This window comes from Ammodytes marinus (genome assembly GCF_949987685.1).
Source record: "Ammodytes marinus genome assembly, chromosome: 17".
NCBI lineage: Eukaryota > Metazoa > Chordata > Actinopteri > Uranoscopiformes > Ammodytidae > Ammodytes > Ammodytes marinus.
In genome coordinates, this window is record NC_137221.1 from 19,704,330 (window position 1) to 19,724,353 (window position 20,024).

The window sequence follows — 20,024 nt, forward strand, 5'->3', positions numbered from 1 at the left end:
GTTCACGATGCACATGCAGTAGTAAAGCTATTTGGCAAGGACCACACCAATTAAGTGTGATACATCGTCAAAAGCTGATAGCTGCCAGCCCCCCCCCCCCTCCCACACACCCACACAAAAAAAAATACACAAACACGCAAATGCTTGTCCTGCCATTTGAAGTAGCGACTGACTGATGGAGGTCAAAGTAGAAATGGCATAGTATTGACGGATGAAGTCAGGGAAGCGTGCAGGTTATACCGTCCAAACCAAGCTCAATATGAACAGTTCCAAACAGCCTCTTTTGACTCAACTTGAACCTCACCTCTCCCTTTTGTGTAAATCGCTTTGGGCTCGCTGCAAACTCATCTCCACAATCAGCAGGGAGATCGAGACAAGAGGAAGTCACTTCATTATTTTTGATGGAAACCACACGCGACAAAGACGCACGAGCACGTCACCGACGAGCGGGGCCAAAATTGGAGCCCCATCTGTAGAAGTCCCCCCCCCCCCCACACACACACACACACTCTTTGGTCAAGATGTCTGCACATTTCAAAAAATAAGGCTGACTTCCGTAATAAGCCGGGCTCCTATTGATATGTGCGAGACCACACGGGGGGAATGTGGAAATTCAACATGTGAACGGCCCTAGACACGTGCTATTGAATATCAATGGGATTAGTGAAAGGTCTGGCTGTCGTGAGCTCTTCAGATTGTAAACCAGACTGAAAAGACGGGGCCATGTTGCTCTTTAAATGTGATCCGGCAAAACTTGATAAATGTTATTTAGGTTACATGACAGGTATGACATTTCCTAGCGATATCCACACACACACACACACACACACACACGCACACACACACACACACACACACACACACACACACACAGATGTAAAGGCACCCTTTCTTTCTCACCCAGACTTTCTATCAGCCTCGCTCTGCAGATACTGATGCCCGCGCACACACAGACAGACACACACACACACACACACACACACACACACACACACACACACACACACACACACACACACACAAGCACTCACTGTTCTTCTGTCTTTCATTAATAAACAACCCAAGATGTGCCTCCAGTCTCTTCCTTGCATACATACACACTCCCAGACACACACACACACACACACACACACATACACACACACACACACACACAGAGACAGACAGCCTTTCTCTAGAGTACCCCACATTGCTCTGCTGCATCGAGCGAGTCCTCCATGGCAACCATTTCAAAAGTAAGATTCATCCACTTTATATAGCTGGCCTAATTTGTCTACATTCCAGCCCCCACTGAGCACTGCCATCCGTGATAACGACTGGGCCCTGTCTGTGTAGCCTGCACAGGGGAGCTGGGGCGCAGAATCCCCTACGCATACACCAACATTTAGTCGCGAAAGTTCTGTGTTCTACTTAATGAAGACTTGGAAAGACCTAAATAAAAGTGAGATAGGTGCTCAAGTTGCAGATAAAAAGAGAGGTAGAGAATATGCATTTAAGTTGTTCCAAATGACGGAGCATGGACGCATTGCCAAAGGATGCGTCCTCATTGTGTGTAGTCATTTTGGCAGCTGTGCAGTTGTTGAGCATCTCTCTGAACTTGTACCCAGTACATTATCTTCCATTTGAAAATGTGAGACTTTGTGCTGCAGATTGGTTTTGACATATGATCATTTGAGAAGGCTAGTCAACTAGTCAAGAGAAGACACTGAGGGACACTTAGAGAAGAGGATCATGTTTAGCGCCACCAACAGTTCAAATGTGACTTTTCCATGGCACATGAGTAGTTTACTGCAAAGGGTATGTGATGTAAAGGATATGTGAATAAATATTTAAAAGGAAAATTACAAAAGTGTCACAAACTATAATCCCATGTCAAGCAATATATCTTATTTTTATTAAATGAGGCAATACTTTGGCTATGGAATTCTTCACACTATGTGTTGTTGTGTTGTGAATAAAAAAAGATTATTTGCTTTATTACTGTATATATTCTTATGGGAAATGTGTATGTGAGACTTTACAAGACGTCTTAGGCTGGAAAAGTATTTTCCAGTGTAGATCCACAACATTAGATGAATGACCACCAACGGATATATCTCTGTATGAAAAGGTGTGGCAGCTTGGCATCTGTAGTTTAGGAAGATGTTCAAGTGACAGAAAAAAAACACATTTCTAATGGGAATACTGGCAGATCGAAGGTTACTATAACAGTTTTGTAAATTAAAAAACTTCCAGATTTTGATCTTCCCTATAAGCATACACCTACATTTAGTCTCGAAATTTGCTTGAAATCTGATCTGAATATGTGAAATACTTTGCAGAAGACTGAAAGCTAATTTCAGCGTGTAGGGCTGCTGTGGTGGCCCCCGCACTGTGGAACAGAGAGGGATAATGTGACAAAAGGTCGGCAGTGGGTTTCAAATACGTTCCATTATGTGTCTATTATCGACCACATTTAAAAATCTTCCCTTTTCGTTTAACCCAATGGGTGAATAGGAAAATAAGCATTTCTCAACCCACCCAGGGAAGTTTCATCCCTCCTTCCTATCTGAAAAATTAAACCTCACCATGAGAAAAAAGATATTCCCTTAAACAGCTGCTCGATGCAGTCTGTTCCTTGCTGGGGATTATTTTCAGCTGCGGATTAATACGCGTTTGGTGCATAACATTTATCGTCAGTAGACGGTATAAATTGAACTCAAAATAAACTACAATAGAAAAAAGGCACCTTTCAGCCTGTGAATCTGTATATCACACAGAAGCTACCTATACACTCTTATAAAGCACATGATACTTCTTGGTAGGATTCATTGTCTCTTTGTTATGGGATGTTAAAAAGCCCTATCCTTGGACACTACACATGACAGACTGCTTGTTACCATAGCCATCCCTATACATCTTCAACCTGGAAGGTCAAGGACCATTGGGGGAGGGCGGGTGGTGGGGGGGGGGGGGGTCAGCTCAACCCACTTGAAGCACCTGGAGTCACCTAGAGATGATTGGCTCTCCTGATGAGGCAGGCAGCAGCTGATGTGTATGTGTGGGAGGAGGATGATTGTCACAGTCTTCACAGGCACCAGCAGCAGTATGTGATGTTCCTCAGATGGTGTGAATCCATCCAGGAGGACAGACAGTGAGATGCAATCCAGCTGTCCACCATATCGACCCACGGCATCATCCCCACCTCGGACGCACACGCAGCAGCATTTAACACATCCTCCCACACATCCTGCACCACCCCTATGCCACCCACCCCCAGCCTAGATAAGACAAGACAGCCTGGTCGCCTGTCTCCTATATGTGACTACACCACCATTTGACAACATGGGGATGGGCAGAAACACTAGACTAAGGTGGTGTTCCAGTCCACATACTTCCATGCATTTTAGTATGGTAAAAAGGATTAAGAATTACCTAAAGGCTTAGGAATATCCGGATGCCCTACTACATCTAGTCCTCAATTTTAGTGTGGAACACTGCATGCTTTTAGGGCCATTATATTATCTACCACTGCGGAACGGAAGTTACGTCACATCGACGGAGCCTTTGTGTGAAAACAACCAGCAAGAGCAAGAGGTAAATTCAAGGCGTTATGTTATGATGAAATAATTTAGTAAAAGTACGTCCCAATTGTACTGCATGCTTACTACATACTTTTCTTGATAAGTATGTAGAAAAGTAAAAAGGAAGAGTATGCGATTTGGAACACAGGGTTTGTTTCAGGCAGCACAAACCAAGAGAAAACATCACAGATGACGGATACGTTTTGCTCATATTAAAGTCTTCGTTTATTGATCATTGCACAGTAACATTTACTTTCTTCTCCTCTCTTACGCTCCTGGTCAGTTCATCGATTCAAACAGAGGAGATGGCTTCCACACCATCACTTATCCTTCATTAGATTACAGGAGACACAGAAATCATTATTCCAGACATAATAGCACATAAAGACTGAAAAATGGTCCGTTTTGGATATGGCCCCGTTGACATCTCATCTCGAATGATGGTTTCTATCCCTTATATCCAATGCTCTATCCTCTAAACTGCTAGCTTTTTCAATAAACCAAATGGAGCCTTCGAACTTGGCTAATGTCGCTCATGACCAGTGAATGGGGGCAGAGAGATGTGCTTTTAATACGGGAAAGTAGAGTTTTGACCTCTAAATGTAACCGCACCGCAGGCAGCCATAATATCATTGGTGATAATAGCAGAAAATGCTTTGGAGAGAATCAAATCAACAGAGGCATGATGGGATGGATGGATGGAGGGGAATAACGTCTTTCCTCACCCTCTGTCCTTTTCTCACATGTATAGCTCTCCTCCTGGGTCCCTCTCACCCAATTACCATACTTGGACGCTGAACGGCCGCGAACAGGCCAGCGTCGGTTGCGAAAGTGTTGCACATTTTGCAGCGTGAATACATACATGCATGCAAATTAGGCACGCTGCATTAGCATTCAATGTCCTCAGGGCTAACACAGGAGCCGTGCAGTGCCAAGATGAGGTGGGCGTGTGCGCGTTGAACTCGGCCGCAGCGAGATAGCGATCATCATTCTCAAGCGCAGTCTAATTTCACGCGGCAGCAGTAAGTATGGACACTAAACAACACGTGGGCAGAATGTTAAATCAAATGCTTGACAACGCAGACCTCACACAGTTCTCCCATCGATGGAAGCATATAGCTTTCCATGCAGGAAATAAGGGAGTTCCTTCCTTTGTCTAATTCAATTGTTAATGGGAAATTAAAACAGAATTTCACAGCATGCTATAACAGGAGTGCTCATTTTATGGTAAATTAGGCCGTGACAATTGCATTTGTCGGACGAGGGGGGGTGGTCTGTGCAGGCTGTGTTCAGCAGCAATGCAATCAGCAAAGGCTCAGAGAGGGCGTCTTCGGAGTTTGAAAATAAGCACACAGTGACACCGATGCACAGTAATTCAACATTGACATTACATGTAGAAAGATTAGAAAAATAGTCCACATGAAGTGAGAGTTGTCTGTTAAAGTCTCTGGTTATTCTGGGCTCTCCGCGGGGCTCACCGTCTCAACTGACCAGCTGCAGTCTTTGAGTCCTGATCCAGTGGGAGTGTGAGCAGGCTCCTGTGGGTCACCTGGCAGCCAGCCACCAAACCCTCTCCATGGCAGGAGCGTAGCTGGGCTCCGGGCCATTGCTTTTCAACAGGGTCCCAACACAAAATCCCCCCTCCCCTCCATTCCATTCCCCCACTCCACCCGAACACTTCCTCTGACCACCTCCTTCATGCTGAGCTGCTTCTGTGTAGCTTTCACTGCAGAGGGGACAAAAGCACGGGGTCTTTTTTAATACAATGACGTCAAAAAGGCAGATAAACCATTCTACTATTAAAAGGTGGAGTCAGCGATTCTGGACAATGATTGTTGTCAAAATCAGTGAAGATCTCCTCGTGATACACTACTGTTCCAAAATGTGCGTGCACTGACAAAAGAAATCCAGTGCTAATACACAGCCTAGGCTCTGTAAAGGGGGATGTTGCCAGCTACAGTGGGCCTCCTTTTGTTTACATATTAGCTTACAGAGCCGAGGGTGTGTATTAACGCAGCGCACACACACAATACAGACAGCTAAAGGATCGTGAGGAGAGATTCACTGATTTTGACAAAGTGATTTTCACATCAAGCATTCTCCAGAAACGCTGACTCCACCTTCAAAGGCATCATACATAAGACACACAGAAGATACAGTATATATATGAGAAAACAATGCGTTCCTCCAAGTAAAACATTTATAGTGGGGGGAGTACAAAATGCTAAGGTCACCGTGCTAAAATACTAACATTTGTTAATTAGCATTAAACCCAAGGTATAGCTGAAGATGGTGGGAATGTGATGAGTTTTGCAGGTTTAAGGACAATGAGAACCATTAAAGATTTTGGTCTGACGGTTGGAGCTTGATGGGAAAGAATCACCATTTATTAAATTGCTTCCATAAATCCCTGTGCTAAATCTTTTCAATAATTGTGAGGACATTTCACCTGAAACCAAATAAGCTAACCTCATGGTGGCGCTAGCATTAAAAGTCACCAATTACAGGATTCACCCAGGTCACCGTGAGCGTCTGAGTAAAAACATTCATAGCCTCGCAGACATGGGGATGAGCAGATCCTCCTCTGCTTTAGTTCACACTGGTTAAATGACAGATAAGAGCTAGTGTTTGGCAGAAGAATAACAAAAGAGCCCACTTGTTTATATTTAATTGGGCCTGTAGTAATTAAGAGCTCACTTTCCTGCCAAGTAGCACAGCTTTAACAGTAGCTAAGCAACATTTTGCTAAGTGAGACCTCATTACTGGCAAGACTGTTGATTTTGAATTAGTGCGTTAATATTTCAATAGACAGCTAATGTGGTCACAGGTCTAGTTTTTTTCTTCTTTTCTGCAGCGGTTCTGAACACAACAAGGACCAGACATATCTCTTTGATAATTCAAGGTTTCTGTCTGGACATGAAGCGGCATATATTTCTTTCTTTATTCAATTCTGCAGATTTTGCTCCGAGGGACATAAATGAGTCAAAGAGTTTCAAAGCAGCTGTTGTGTTGCTTCACGGACTAAAAAAAAACAGGCTGTTTTAGTTTAGTTCCATGCCGGTGGTGGTGTTGAAAAGTTTTCTTCACAAATAATTGAGTGAACTTTCTATCAAAACATCTCAGAAATGCTCTTTAAAAAAGGCTTGTTATCCAGCTTCCCTCAACTCAAATGCCAATGATGATTAACGAGGCTTTCACACCTTGTTTGGACTTTCGGACTTTTTCGTTTGATCCAAACCTAAATTACAGGTGTGAAACCTCCTGCGGATCATGGTCCGGACTATACAGGCGGACCACCGAAAAAAAACGCAGACGTCAGACGCACGCCCATCTACAAACCAATCTATGTCCATCATAGGGGGCCTCAGCCCACGTAGGTCATACAGACAGGACGTAGGTAGACCTAGGTCATGGAAATGTCTTTAGTGCGCCACTGCACTCGCAAATCTGCTATATGAAACCATACAGAGATCAAATCTATGCTGGGGTCATATGGTCCTTGGTTTGGACTTTTAGGTGTGAGAGCCCCCTTAGTTTCTCAAAGGGTGACCACCATGCATTGCTTTCACAGCCTTCATTTAAGTTTTCCTTCCTTTAAGGCACGGACAAGAAAGCCCCCCCCCCCCCTGCCACCATTTCCTCTAGCCACTGTTTTCTTTCCAGCATAGAACGCCCTGAGCCGTGGGTCCTCATTAGTCACTTTCCCTGGGACTACGCTGACACCAGAGTCGCACTCGCCCTCGCTCGGAACTTGCTGAAGGCTAGCGCGGCCACACACCAGTTCACAGGCACTGTCAAAAGGCTGGGCTACTTACAGGAGCTGGGCAATCAACAGAATCAACCAACCTTTGAAACACTGTAAATATGGTTCATGTGCTGCTGCTGCATAATGTTACACTGGCCCACAGGCATCAGCAGCAAAGACTCTTTTGGAAAAATGGCCATACCAGTGGGTTTGCATGTTCAAGACCATTACCTACAAATAGTGTATACTTCACATCACACTTTAAGATGGCTACTCCATCACAGGAGGAATCTGTCAGCTGTTTTGAAAATTGTGTTGCAAGTACATACATTTTTTTTTAAGAAATAGTGGTGACTTAAGCTGCTAAAATCAAATTGCATTAAAAGGATATTACTGAAATAAACTGTAAAGCCAGTAGCACGTTGGCTTAACGACTGGAAAAGGAGAGAACAGCTAGTCGGATTCTGCCCAAATGTCACGGTCAAAGGGTTAAGTGTAAAAGCGACAATTTGCTGTGTTACAGAAAGGAATGTGAATAGTATTATTTGGTTAGAACCAGTTGCAGGCAACCAGCAGTTGATCAATGAAGTAACCATACCCCTGTAAACCCACAATAAGTAGCTTTATTGCATTGGTTTTGTATAGAAGATGTATTTATGTTATCTTTGGAAAGAGCCAGGCTTGTTCCCCCCCCCCCCCCAAGTTTTCAGTCTTCATGCTAAGCTAAGCTAACCAGCTCTTGGCTGTATCTCAGGGTGTCCAAGTGTCCCATGAATGCATCAACAAGGAAATATTCCAAAAATGATGCTTCCTATATAAGCAATGAAGGTTTAACACCCAAAAGTACAGATAAATAAAGATGCTTGATTTCTTTCTTTCTTTCGTGCAAGTTGAATGGACATTAGTGGCTGCCGGTAAGGTAGAAAAAAAAAATCAATCTTTAAGAGCTGCTGAGCGGTAATGGAAGAAAACATATGCAGGTTGAACGTTAATGTGCCTAAGCATGCAAAAAACCAATGGTTCACCCATCTTAAAAGGGAAACGGATGCAGCGGTGGACCCACCTGAGGTTAGCATGGTCCCACTCCAGCAGACTGTCAGTCTCCGGGGCAGAGCTCAGTGACCAGTAACGAAGCCTGGAGGAAGGACAAAGCTCAAATCAATACCCTGTCTAAAAACACTGGGACAAGCTTGAGACAGAAATCATGCAATGTCTACGGGAGAAGATATGCTCATGCAACTCAAGCTCACTTTGTTTGGATAACTTTGTACAGGCAGAACCTTTTTATATATATATATTACAGTAAGCAACCTTTACACAGCAAATTAAAAAGTAACAGCAGCTCAACTGTACAGAAGATATTGACAGATTTGGCTTTGTTCATTTTAGCAAGAGTTGCATTAACACTATCCTAATAGATTTTGTTAGTACACAGAACAGTTATTTTGGTACAGAAAATCCACTACTGTATGATATTGGAAGTTACGTTGTTCTTACTTTTGAGTACTTTTTGTTGCCATGACTGCAGTGATATTTTAAGAAAGTGTACGCATTTAAACAGCAATTTTATGTCAATGGATAAACACACTACGAAATTAAACATTTAGGGTTAGGTTACCTTTACAGTGGAGTTGTCTAGGTTATAACCATCCTCTCCATTGCACTGCCATTACTCTGTACTAAAGTAGCCATCGCGCCAGCGTCATTCATGACAATGAAGCCTAGACCTGAATGGTGGTTTGAATTCAGTTAATTTTCAGATGCTATAAAAGCAATTCTCATTAACGATTACGACCACAGGTAAGAGGATTGAAAAAGTCTTATACATACCCAGGCATTCAATGCTTTAGAACTCTATACACATTAGGAAGCTATCCAGGTTATTTTAGAGGTCTTACCTCTGGGTCCTTTTTAAAAAGTATAGAAAGAGAGAGAAAGAATAAGTTGTGCTCTTTTGATAATCAATCAAGACATCATTTAGTAGGGTTAAAGTCTTCAGACGTCAATACATTCATTTAGATTTAAAATGCGCTTTTGAATGAGAAACAAAGGAAAACACCTACATCTGACTGAGGAAGGTTGTTTTAAAAAAAGTCATTTCAGAATTTTACTAGGACAGGAAACAAATAAGGCAAGTTAAGTTTCATAAAAAACAAACTAAGCTTTATTGACAAACTGCTGCAAAACATCTTTTGGACAGATTTAGTAACCTATTTAGGCAAGCTTACACATGTAGCATAATGCATTTTATGGAGAGGGTACAGATACTAGTGGCAGAATAAGTACAGTTAGGATGTTTTAAAATATGTACAAGAGTTCGGATTGAGCTGCAGGATCCCTTCTCTTTAGAAAGAGAAGACCCATGTGGAGATTTTTGTCCCATTCCTTCTTTGTGTACTTTGTGCATGCAATTATATATAGAGAATCAGATCACAAAATGAAGACCTGGACTATTTTTAGCATAACAGGAGGCCATCTCCCGGCCATGTTTTCATTAAACATTTTGTCTTCAGAATATTAATATTATTATCTTTTTTTACATGATTAACAAATTGAGGATATGAGGACAGGCCATCTCAACAGTGTCTATTAGGGCTATATTTCAAAACTCTAAGTACAATGAAAAAATATTGCTTCCTAATTCTAAAATGGACAACGTTTTAGAGCTATTTAAAAACAAACCATCATCAAGAATGAATTGTACTGATTCCATTAACATTGATTCTTTAACCTTGAATTAATTTAAGATAGTTATTTTTTTGTTGTTTCTATATTACATAATTGAACGTTTAAAAGGTATTTTATTCAGCTATATTAACAGAATTTTGAAATGTAGCCTAAATGGGAATCTGCAACTGACCCTCGACAGATTCTTTGTATTTAAAAACAATTAAATGAATTCATTAGACAAGTGGATAATGAGCCACTAACTCCACTAGAAATGACTACTCCCAAACAGTTAAAAAATGAACTATCAACAATGCAAAACAAGCCAGAGGGAGAGTGGGGGGTTAAAAAAGGGTCAGAAATAAATACAGCAAAATAAATAAAAATATAAATAAAAAAAGAAGGAAAATAGGATGCCAACTTCTCTCTAACCCATCTAAAAGCCGCTTTGGATGGAAGGAGTGGTGGCTGCTTGGTTAGGATGTTGGTCAGTGTGCCAAAGTAGGTGTGGGAGGGGAGGGAGGGAGTTTGCGGTCAAATCTCAAAAACCAGTTCCCATTTTCAGTTCTCAATTTGTTCTCTCGTATAAAGTCCGGTGTAGGAAAAAGACCAAACCAAAGACAAAACGGACAATTACTTTTGTCGGGCTTCTTAAAGCGAGAGCTGCCGTGGTAGACAGGCGGTAGTCAGGGCGACACAATAAGGGTGGTGAGTCGGCTTCAGTACTGTCGGTACGGGTGCTCCCGGTAAGGCGTCTTGGCGCCTCTGGAGGGGGGAGGGGCCTTCCCTTGACCTGTGTGCGGGGTCCCGTTCCAGTCTTCCTGACCTGGAGGGGTCAAACAAAAAAAAACATTTACGATTCAATGTTTATTCAGACCACTTCAAAATTTATCACAGAAAACTAAAAAGCTGGTCTGTGCAATGCATTGGATACAAGCTAAACTGAAAAAAAATATTACTCCGTTAGCGCCACTAGTGGTCAATTATCCACAGCGTACCTTTAAAAGATGACAATAATTGAAGTTTACTTAAAAGTAGTAGCTAAATGTAGTTGGCTGGTGAACCAAAAAGTCAAGTGTAAGTCCTGCTCCAACAGAAAGTCACAAGGAATACATGCATACAATATATGTAGAACTAGTTCCATTTGACACTCTCTGGACATTATACCAATCAGTCATCTAATCGATAAAGGAAAACACATTCATACCACCACGGAGGAATTTCTTTTTTTAAATGAAAACAAATCTATTCTTGTACATTATTACATGCACCAACGTCCTTGTTGACAGTGAATGGCGTTTTTCCCTCACCATAAGACTCGTACGACTCTGTGGTCTCTCCGTGTCCGTAGTCGTAGTATTCTGGCTCTCTGACAGTCAAACACAGGGAGAAGAGAAGATGAAAAATCACTTTTAATCTTTAAAAAACATCAAGTAGCTGCTGACTGTAATGTCTAGGGGGGACGATAATTGGCTTCCATGAATAAGATCAAAGCTAGACTCTCTGGCACGAACATGTTAGTCCCAGCTGGTTCTCACAAAATAACACCGCCATCTGAACCATGAAACAAGTACCATCAGCGCTCAATTTGTGCAGAGTGGCTGAAAAGTATTTCTGCGGCTCTCGTATCCCTCTTTTCCCAATAAAAAACAAGCGACTAGGCAAGAAGCAGGTAAAAAAAAGCAAAGAGATGTCTGAATCACTCACGCCTGCGGCTGACTGTAATAGCTGTCGTATGACTCGTAGGCTGTGTCTGTGTAGCTCTCGTCGTAGCCCTGCAGAGGGAAACAGAGAAACACAGGGAGATTTGAGCAAAGGCTTGTTCATGAATCATGAATGTCAAGGTGTCCCCAAAGTACTGCTCTTGTACTGAAGCAGACACGCTCCCCCTCATGTCTCAAGCCCCCTGAAGCACTAACCCTTGTGTTGACAGACAAGCAGTTCAAAGCCAACCGAGTGGCCAGAACAGGCGCAGTCCGAGGAGACATGCGTTGAAGGGGGCAGATTTAGCTACGTCATCTTTTACTTGTTTGTATAGTTATTATATCAAAAGGTGCAATGTGTAACTTTGGGTATGTCAAAAAAGTGAACATTTTCTTGGGCATATTTACTCACATGAAAAACACATGAAACATTGAAGTGAGAAAGCTACCTTAAAAGTTACTGTTTCACTGTTGTTGTTTACAGCAGCAGGGCCCACAGTTTGGTTATAGGTGCCCCTTGTTTTGATGTATGAAAGACATTCAATACTAAGAATTACATGTAGAGTAAATATCTTTTCTCAACAAACTGCAGGCTCCGCAAATGTAAAAAAAAATCCCCTCCCCAGAAACTGCATAACGCACCTTTTAAATATATGTCATTGTGCTAAGGACCTCCACATATCAACTGAATGTAAAATGAATACCCTTCACCACTAGTTGTACTTACATATTCCTCGTAGCCGTCAGTAGCTGGAGCGGCGGTGTGCTGGTGGGGGGGAGCCATCCTCTGTGGGGGTCCGCCCGCTGGAGGCCTGGCGCGGGGAGCAACTGCCCCCCTGGAGGGTGCTACTGGAGGGCCTCCTCGACCTGTAGGGACGCCCCTCCCTGGACCTCCTCTGGCTGGCCCGCCTCGACTCACACCTCCCCTGGCAGGGGCACCGCGAGGAGGCATTCCCCTACCCCTGGAGAAAAGAGCAGTCAGTAAAAACGTGTTCTTCTATTTGTAGGAACAGTTCATCATTTAGGAACGTTGCATTTTTCCATTATTTATTATTTATATTTGCCTAAATATCTAACAATTTAGTTTTTTATTTGTAGACGTTTATACTTTTTCGACACACTTTAATTAAGAAACTAAACATGAAACCTCAAGAGAGCATTTGGATTTCTTTTGAGTAAACTGTTACGGATTCACAGTCAAACGGTATTTTGCCAAAAATCAGCGAAAGTACACAACAAACTGTACAGATTTATAAAAGGGAGTACATACAAGGCTTCCTTCAGGCCTTGCTCAGAATTTGTATTAATTCTTAGATAAAGAGTGTGTATGTGAGTGAGTGAGTGAGTGTGAATCTCCACACCTGTGTGCTCCAGCAGGAGGGACTCCACGGCCTCTGACCTGCGGCCCCCCTCGGCCTCGGGCTCCGTGCTCCTGCCCTCCATTCAGGTAACCCATCTCCATGAACTGCTCTTGGCAGATATCATCCATCATATCCTACACACACACACACACACAAACACACACACACACACACACACAAACACACAGAGTTAGAAACAAGAGCAAGGAAAGTGAGAAGACAAGATGGCAGTGTGAGAGGAAGCGCGATGAGTTTAAGAGAATGAAACACAATCACAGAGCCACTCACAACATGGCATCCCCCTAATGGTTAATGGAGCGGGTGTTGGAAACTCAGAGTGTTAAAGAGGAGGGGGCAGAGGGGGGTCGTGGATGTGGGAGTTTGGAACACTTCCATCCACACTCCCCGTCTTCCTGTGCCTCTCCATCATGTGCAAAATGCAAATCACCTCTCGACAAGTCTGGTGTGACTGAATGCGTCAACTGTTGCCTGATTCCATCTCCAGAAACAAAACAGTGGGATGGATTAGTGAAGCTGCCCGTCTGAGCAGCACAGATCCAATGCCCTCCTTCAGGGAGCGATCACAAGGGCTGCACTGTGACCCAATCAATTCATTTCCATAAATCAGTCCCTAGAATGGTGACGGAGGTCTAATGATATGGATACTAGCATTTGCAACTCAAACGGCTGCATTCAATATAACTGCAGCAAAAGCAGACAAACACAAGCCATTTGACCGCTCATCCATTCAGTGAGGAGCAGTGTGACTGCAGCCTCATTTTACACGCCAACGAGGTGACATGTCTTTACCTAGCAACGTTTTTCCCAATATAGAAAAGATTTGAATAAAGCGTGAGCCGGTATGGAAAAATCCTTCACATAAGTAAGGTTCTGCTTTTGCATTGGCAGACATTCAGTCATACTGATATAATAAAGAAAAGGAAGAACAAAAGAGTCAATGCCTTCTAGAAAACCTGAAGAGGAGTAGAGGTAATACATAAAACATGTCAGCAATAAATCACACACAATTCCCCATTTTCCAAGAGCCTAAGTCATTGATTAAAATATGGCCTGGTTATAAATAAAGCCCGTCAAGCCTGATTGATTATGGCCTTAAATTGTAATGACAGGTTCCGCAGGGGACGGCTTTTCACATAACACCACAATACCAACATTGCAACTGGTTAATCAGACCGTTTTTTAGCACCCTGCACACTAATTATAATAGACAGGCACCTCATGAACCCCTGGGCCTATTGGCCTGCTTTGGCAAGAGCCACCGTTAGAGGACTATGGGCTTGACAGCAGACCAGGTTGGCTTGCACTCAAGAATCTCTCAGCATTAAACCAATATAGTAGGCATAGACCACGCAGGGTGAATTCTACCACATATCAGTCTGGTAGCTCTACAGAATGAGCCCAGGGTACAGACACACTGATGGAGCAGCCAGGTGAAGGCAGTAAGCCTGCTGACAGGACCCCATCCCTCTTCTTAAGTGGATTTCTTTACATTGTATTGCTTTGTCTCGCTCTGAAAAGGCACACAGTCAATTACCCAGCAACACTTAAAGCAGGGGTTTCTCAACCTTTATCAGCCACTCACACCTGTTTTAGATCTGCAATCTTCTCTTAACCCAACATGTCACAACGCTGTGGGAATACTTAATGCGTGTATGACACAGGGTTTGCATGGAATAAAAAAAAATCTAATTAAAACTATAAACATACACATATATAAAAACACCAGTCTCAAATTTGAGCTTCTCCTTTGTGACACTCTGGTGCTTTTCTTTGTCTTATGTGAAAGGGAATCAATCACTTACAGTGTTGAATACACTACTCTTATTTATTTAAACTTAAGCTTATTTATGTATGAGCACATTGAAAACACAGACAGCAGCGAACCCAAGAGAGCCAAGCCAGACTCACAGGAAACAGGAACTTCTTGACCTCCTCCATGGCGTGGGCCATGCGCAGGTAGACGTCTGGTACGGGGGCAAACACCTCGATGAAGACGTGCAGCTCCATAGACAGGTGGGCGTACTTGGGCTCGCCGCCTTTCCTCAGCCCCTCCTCCTGAAACAAGGGGAACATCATCACACAAGTGTCAGTGAGTCAAACTGAGAAGCAGAGAAAGCTACAATGCTGTACATTCTGTAATGTGACGTAATCATATTTCATCGTTCTATCCCGTTCCTTCATAAAGCCTCATTCACACTGGTGTTAAACAGCTTGAGCAGGATATCCTGAAGATTCCTGGAACAGATGTGCAGTGTGTGGATGCCCTTAGCTTTATGTTTACATTCAGCCGATATCCATGTGAGCTGAAGCCATCTGGGCTCACTGCCTGCCATCCGTCTCAAGTACAAGCCAGATGTGTTATGGCTGCAGGTACCCTTATAACAGGCGTGTAAATCCAAGTGTGGTGTGTGTGTGTGTGTGTGTGTGTTACCTTGGATCTGTCTCTCATGGATCCTTTGCCCAGAACAGAGATCTTTGCTCCGGTCTCCTCCTGCAGACGTTTGATTGTGTTGCCCTGCGGTCCCAAGATCTTCCCCACGAAATTGAACTAAAGGCAACACAAAGCGGAATAAAATGAGCCTGACAATCAAAGCCCAAGCGAGTTTACGACCGAGAGCATGAAGGAGAAACCGCTGTCAGGGGTCTGGTGGCACATACTGCAGTCTCAAGTAGTAGAATTACCACAGAGGGTCGATACGAGCCCCTTGGGGCTGGAACACCGCCAGTTACTATTCACTGTAATCACCAGAGCACTGAGCCAGAACCAGCTTATGATCAAAACGCTGCAATCTGTACCTCCTCCAGCTTTGAATACGGCAATTACCATGTGTAGATGACATGTCCTACATTAGCCGTCACTGCCAGACACATTTAGCAAAGGGTTGCCCCCCAAAGGAAGCGATTCCTCCGAGTGTTGTACAAGTAGCTTTTGTAATCTAAAAACAGTCATTAGCTTTGTGATCCCTGTAACAGTGGATGATGGATCAACTAACACCTACGTCTAGCAAACACAGATGGACTGATGAGATGCAGGAGGACGACCAGCATCTATAGCTCTTACTCTTGTTAGAACTTGTAGGTGGGGAAAATGCAAAGTAGGCATTGCTTGAAGAGCAACGTGCCGTTTGAGTGTCACAGGGAAGACTATACCCCTCACATGCAGTCTCCCTCATCATAAACACTCATCCTAAAATCAATGTGGCCATTTGCGAGAGCCAGGTATAAAATATTGAATGGATGCGGACGAATACACCTGAGCTTACAGGAGTGGAAACATTTGCTGAACACAAACAGACAAGCGGCTCCGATGTGCTGCAAGCAGTATGAATTATGTTGCTGTGCAGAGCCATCCTAACCACATTAAAAAGGCGGAGTCAGCCATTCTGGAGAACGCTTGTTGACACAATCACTTTGTCAAAATCAATAAATATCTCCTTATGATCTGTACTGCGTGTGCGCTGAAAACTAAATCCAGTGTTAATTCACAGCCTAGGCTCTGTAAAACAGGCATGTTGCTAGCAACGATGGTCCCCTTTACTTTACAGGTAGCGGATCATGAGGAGATAGTCACACTTAATATTAGGATTTTGCTCCTCTGAGTGATACTATGAAATGTGCAAGTATCGGCAGTAATTATACTCTCGAGCTTCAAGATCAAGGTTGAGAAGAGTAATTTGAAACTCCCAAGTAACCCCACGGCTTTGTGTAATTGAAACCCGCCAGCAGGATAAATTAAATCAGGAGCAGAGAGGATGAAGAAAAAGAGAAAGAGAAAAAAGCCTAAGAGCTCACCTTGGGGTACTGTTTGACAGGTATGAGCACCCGCTCCTTAAGTTTGATGTTCTTTGTTGTGAAAAGGTCCAGGTATGCGTCTTCCTCCTTTTTCGTCTCGCCTTTCTGGATTCTTTCAATTTCTAGAAGGAGGGGGAGGAGGGGGGGTGGGGGTGAAGAGGTATCGTTTCAGGCGAAGTGTTCATGCAGTCAGACAGGGATTCACACAGTACTTCTCAGCCGGGAGGGAGGATTTATGTGCACACTTATTCATGCGCATCATCGAGTAGGCATCGATCTAAAAGACGTGATGCAGCTCATAGCATATAAGCCATCCCAGTGTCCCCAGGTAGAAATCTGGTGGGAAAGCCTAAACCATTTGTAGACACTGACGTTACACTTAACGACCGTTCCAAATGCAATTCTGTGCTTCACAGAGAAGACATCAGAAAGAAAATGAACTTTTGTCGAAAATTTGCAGCTCATCTCATGCCGATCGGAAACAGACCCTACGTACCAAATCACACACTTTTTTCTAAAGCAATCTGGTTATAGTGCAAAATGCAATTGGCTGTATTAGGGCATCTGGGTATTTTTGGCATACCCCATTTGACATATTGGGACATCCTGAATCTTTTTCTAGCATACTTAAATAGCATTGAAATATGGGTATTGGAATGCAGGGGCAGTCTCTTTGGGATGATCAGTCAAAAAAATAAGACATCCAGGGATATTTTCTTTTATCGTAAGAAAGAATTCAATTAAAATCAAGAAAAAATGTGTCAAGACTAAATCCATAATGACAACAATCTTTGGATCTAATGCCCTGACCCCTAAAACCTGTCTAACCACAATTTGAAAAAACACATTTCGAGACCGAGCCAATAGCCATCAGTCTCTTCCCCTCCACACCTGCTGTCGCCTGAGCCATGAGGCACACAGCAGCACATCGCGCCCAAATTCATCTTCATCTCAAAGCGCCCCCTCACTCCTGGCTACGACAACTCCTGAGCGCTGCCGATGTGCAAACATGTCAGCTACCCCACGGTCTAACCAGCCACACATCCTAGAAGGAGGGGGGGTGGGGGGGGTGGGGGGCTCACCACCAGATGTCGAAACTGAGGGAACCCACCACAGAACACAAACTGACACGGTTTCCTGGATGTGTCTCGCTTACTGTGTCAAGAGATGTAGCCTAGATTTGTGCACACCCTGTTACACAGAAGACAGCCGCAGCTCAGCGACTACCAGAGGCACCACCAGTGATACTTGAGATGGAGAAGCATTTTAGGAACCGGCCAGCAGAAAAAAAATGTCTCACCACCACAACTACTGGAACAGCACATGGGAAACTGACAACACAGACTTATCACTCATCTAGCAATCAGTTTGTCTATACTATAGGCCAGCAGCAATCAATAGATAGCTTATAATGTCCTCATGCTGTATGTTCTATAACATCACTGTTTTGATGACATAAGTCATAGTTTGTGCCCATTAAAATGCTGTCCCTGTTTAAATGTGTACAGAAAAAATTAATAACAACACGATATGGCTTGATTTTAGAGCTTGCTCACGACCACAAGGAAATAAACGAATACCAGAGGTAATTGTTTCCTTTGTCCCCTCTTCAGCACGGCTCTACTGGACAGCATCCCAAGGCTGCATTATCTTCTTCACCAAGGACACTGAAGCAAGCAGCGGGACTTTAGAGATGTCTGTCACCGCCGCTAGGCCGCCTTTCTCGGCAGGCGAGGTGACCCCCTTCCCCTCCTCCCAGCCCCGGAGACTGGTGCACATTCACAGGCTGCTGCGCTATATCGCTGCCGAATAATGAGCTCAACAGGGGCTCGACACACGAATAGCCTACAAATGGGGCGTTTGTCAGAAAGAGTCCGGGCTTCCTCCGAGTTTAAACTCGGCACAAGCCACAATAACGTAGCGAATAAATCAAATGTTACGAGATGCAGCTGTGCGAGTTGAAGCAGCAATTCGAACAATTAAAATAGTCTGCTTCTGTGGTGTTGCGACAGATGTAGCCTACCTACCTACCTCACACACACCTGCTCTCTCCATCTCTTTACACAAACACCCACACATAGTCATTGAAAGCACTTCAGCGTCCCGTCCACAAACATGATGCATACAGCGTGGAGGTGTGCGTCATTATTTTTGTTTTAGCTGCGTTCACAAGCCGTGTGTGGTCACCCTTCAGCTGACAGCACGAGGAACATTGCGCGAGACATATTTAGCACGCGACAGTTGTAGCCTACTTTACCTGCGTTTAAAAGTTTCATGGCGTGCGTGAACGACGAGTCCAGGCTGTCCTTCTCAGCCAGAAGCTCGGGCAGATATTTGTCTTCGTTCTCCATGTTGACTGAAGAGAAGGGGGCGATTCAGTTTCCGTGCAACAACAAATGTTTAAAAAGACGTAAGAGGAGAAAAAAAAATCCCCAAAACAATAGAAAAAAGTAGTCCAGTTATGTAACTACGGAGAGCCGCGTATCCTCTCTGCAGACTGCGCTTTGCATGTGGCTACCGGGCGGTTTTTCTGCAACCAACGGCTCCGTTACTTTGCATCTACGCTGTTTCCCCGTCCGGCTGGCTGGCTGTCTCTCCAGCAACAAGGGCTGAATGGAAATGGGAGAACAAAAGCGGTGAGAGACTGTCAAGAGCCGATTCAAGCCGGCGGAAGTGAGCTCAGAAGGACGTAGTTCTCCGGTCTGACGCCGCCTACTGTGTGTGAATCCGCGCCGCCTCCAGCAATGAAAACCCCTCTATCAGATTTTCAACAGTGAGGAAGGTGTGCCCACTATGCTGTGGTGATGCTGCTGTTATAATAGAACTGTTGAAGTCCCCTATTGCTGTGTTGACTTCACTCTCATGTGACCCAGATAAACTTATCTAGGAGCTTATTACAATAGGCTACTATTAATATTTGGAGACCTGTGTAGCCTGTGTGTAGGCTATCAAAGCCAAAGGTGATCAGAAATGAATACAGACCTACAGTATGTGAACTGTATTGTGTGTTCTATTGTGGCAAACAATGTGTGTTTTTGTGATACAGTGACTTGGAGCCCAAGACACATTTCTCCTATACTGGACAGTAAAGTATCTTAGATGATAGGCTAATATGGTGTTAGACAGTATATTACTTTAGGCTTATAACTACACCCTCAGACTATATTGCAAA

At 43.7% G+C, this 20,024-nt stretch overlaps 1 protein-coding gene across 1 annotated transcript; it reads right to left on the reverse strand.

Moving 5' to 3' along the window:
• Positions 1-9,549: 9,549 nt before the first annotated feature.
• On the reverse strand, positions 9,550-19,436 carry khdrbs1b (KH domain containing, RNA binding, signal transduction associated 1b). Its single transcript, XM_080045037.1, has 9 exons — positions 19,110-19,436; positions 16,853-16,974; positions 15,492-15,608; positions 14,969-15,115; positions 13,040-13,173; positions 12,406-12,640; positions 11,683-11,750; positions 11,286-11,344; positions 9,550-10,801 (listed from the first exon to the last, which is right to left on the reverse strand). Exons 1-9 carry the CDS (start codon positions 19,201-19,203, stop codon positions 10,695-10,697), a joined length of 1,083 nt encoding a protein of 360 aa, XP_079901163.1. The 5' UTR covers positions 19,204-19,436; the 3' UTR covers positions 9,550-10,694.
• Between the last annotated feature and the right edge of the window lie 588 nt (positions 19,437-20,024).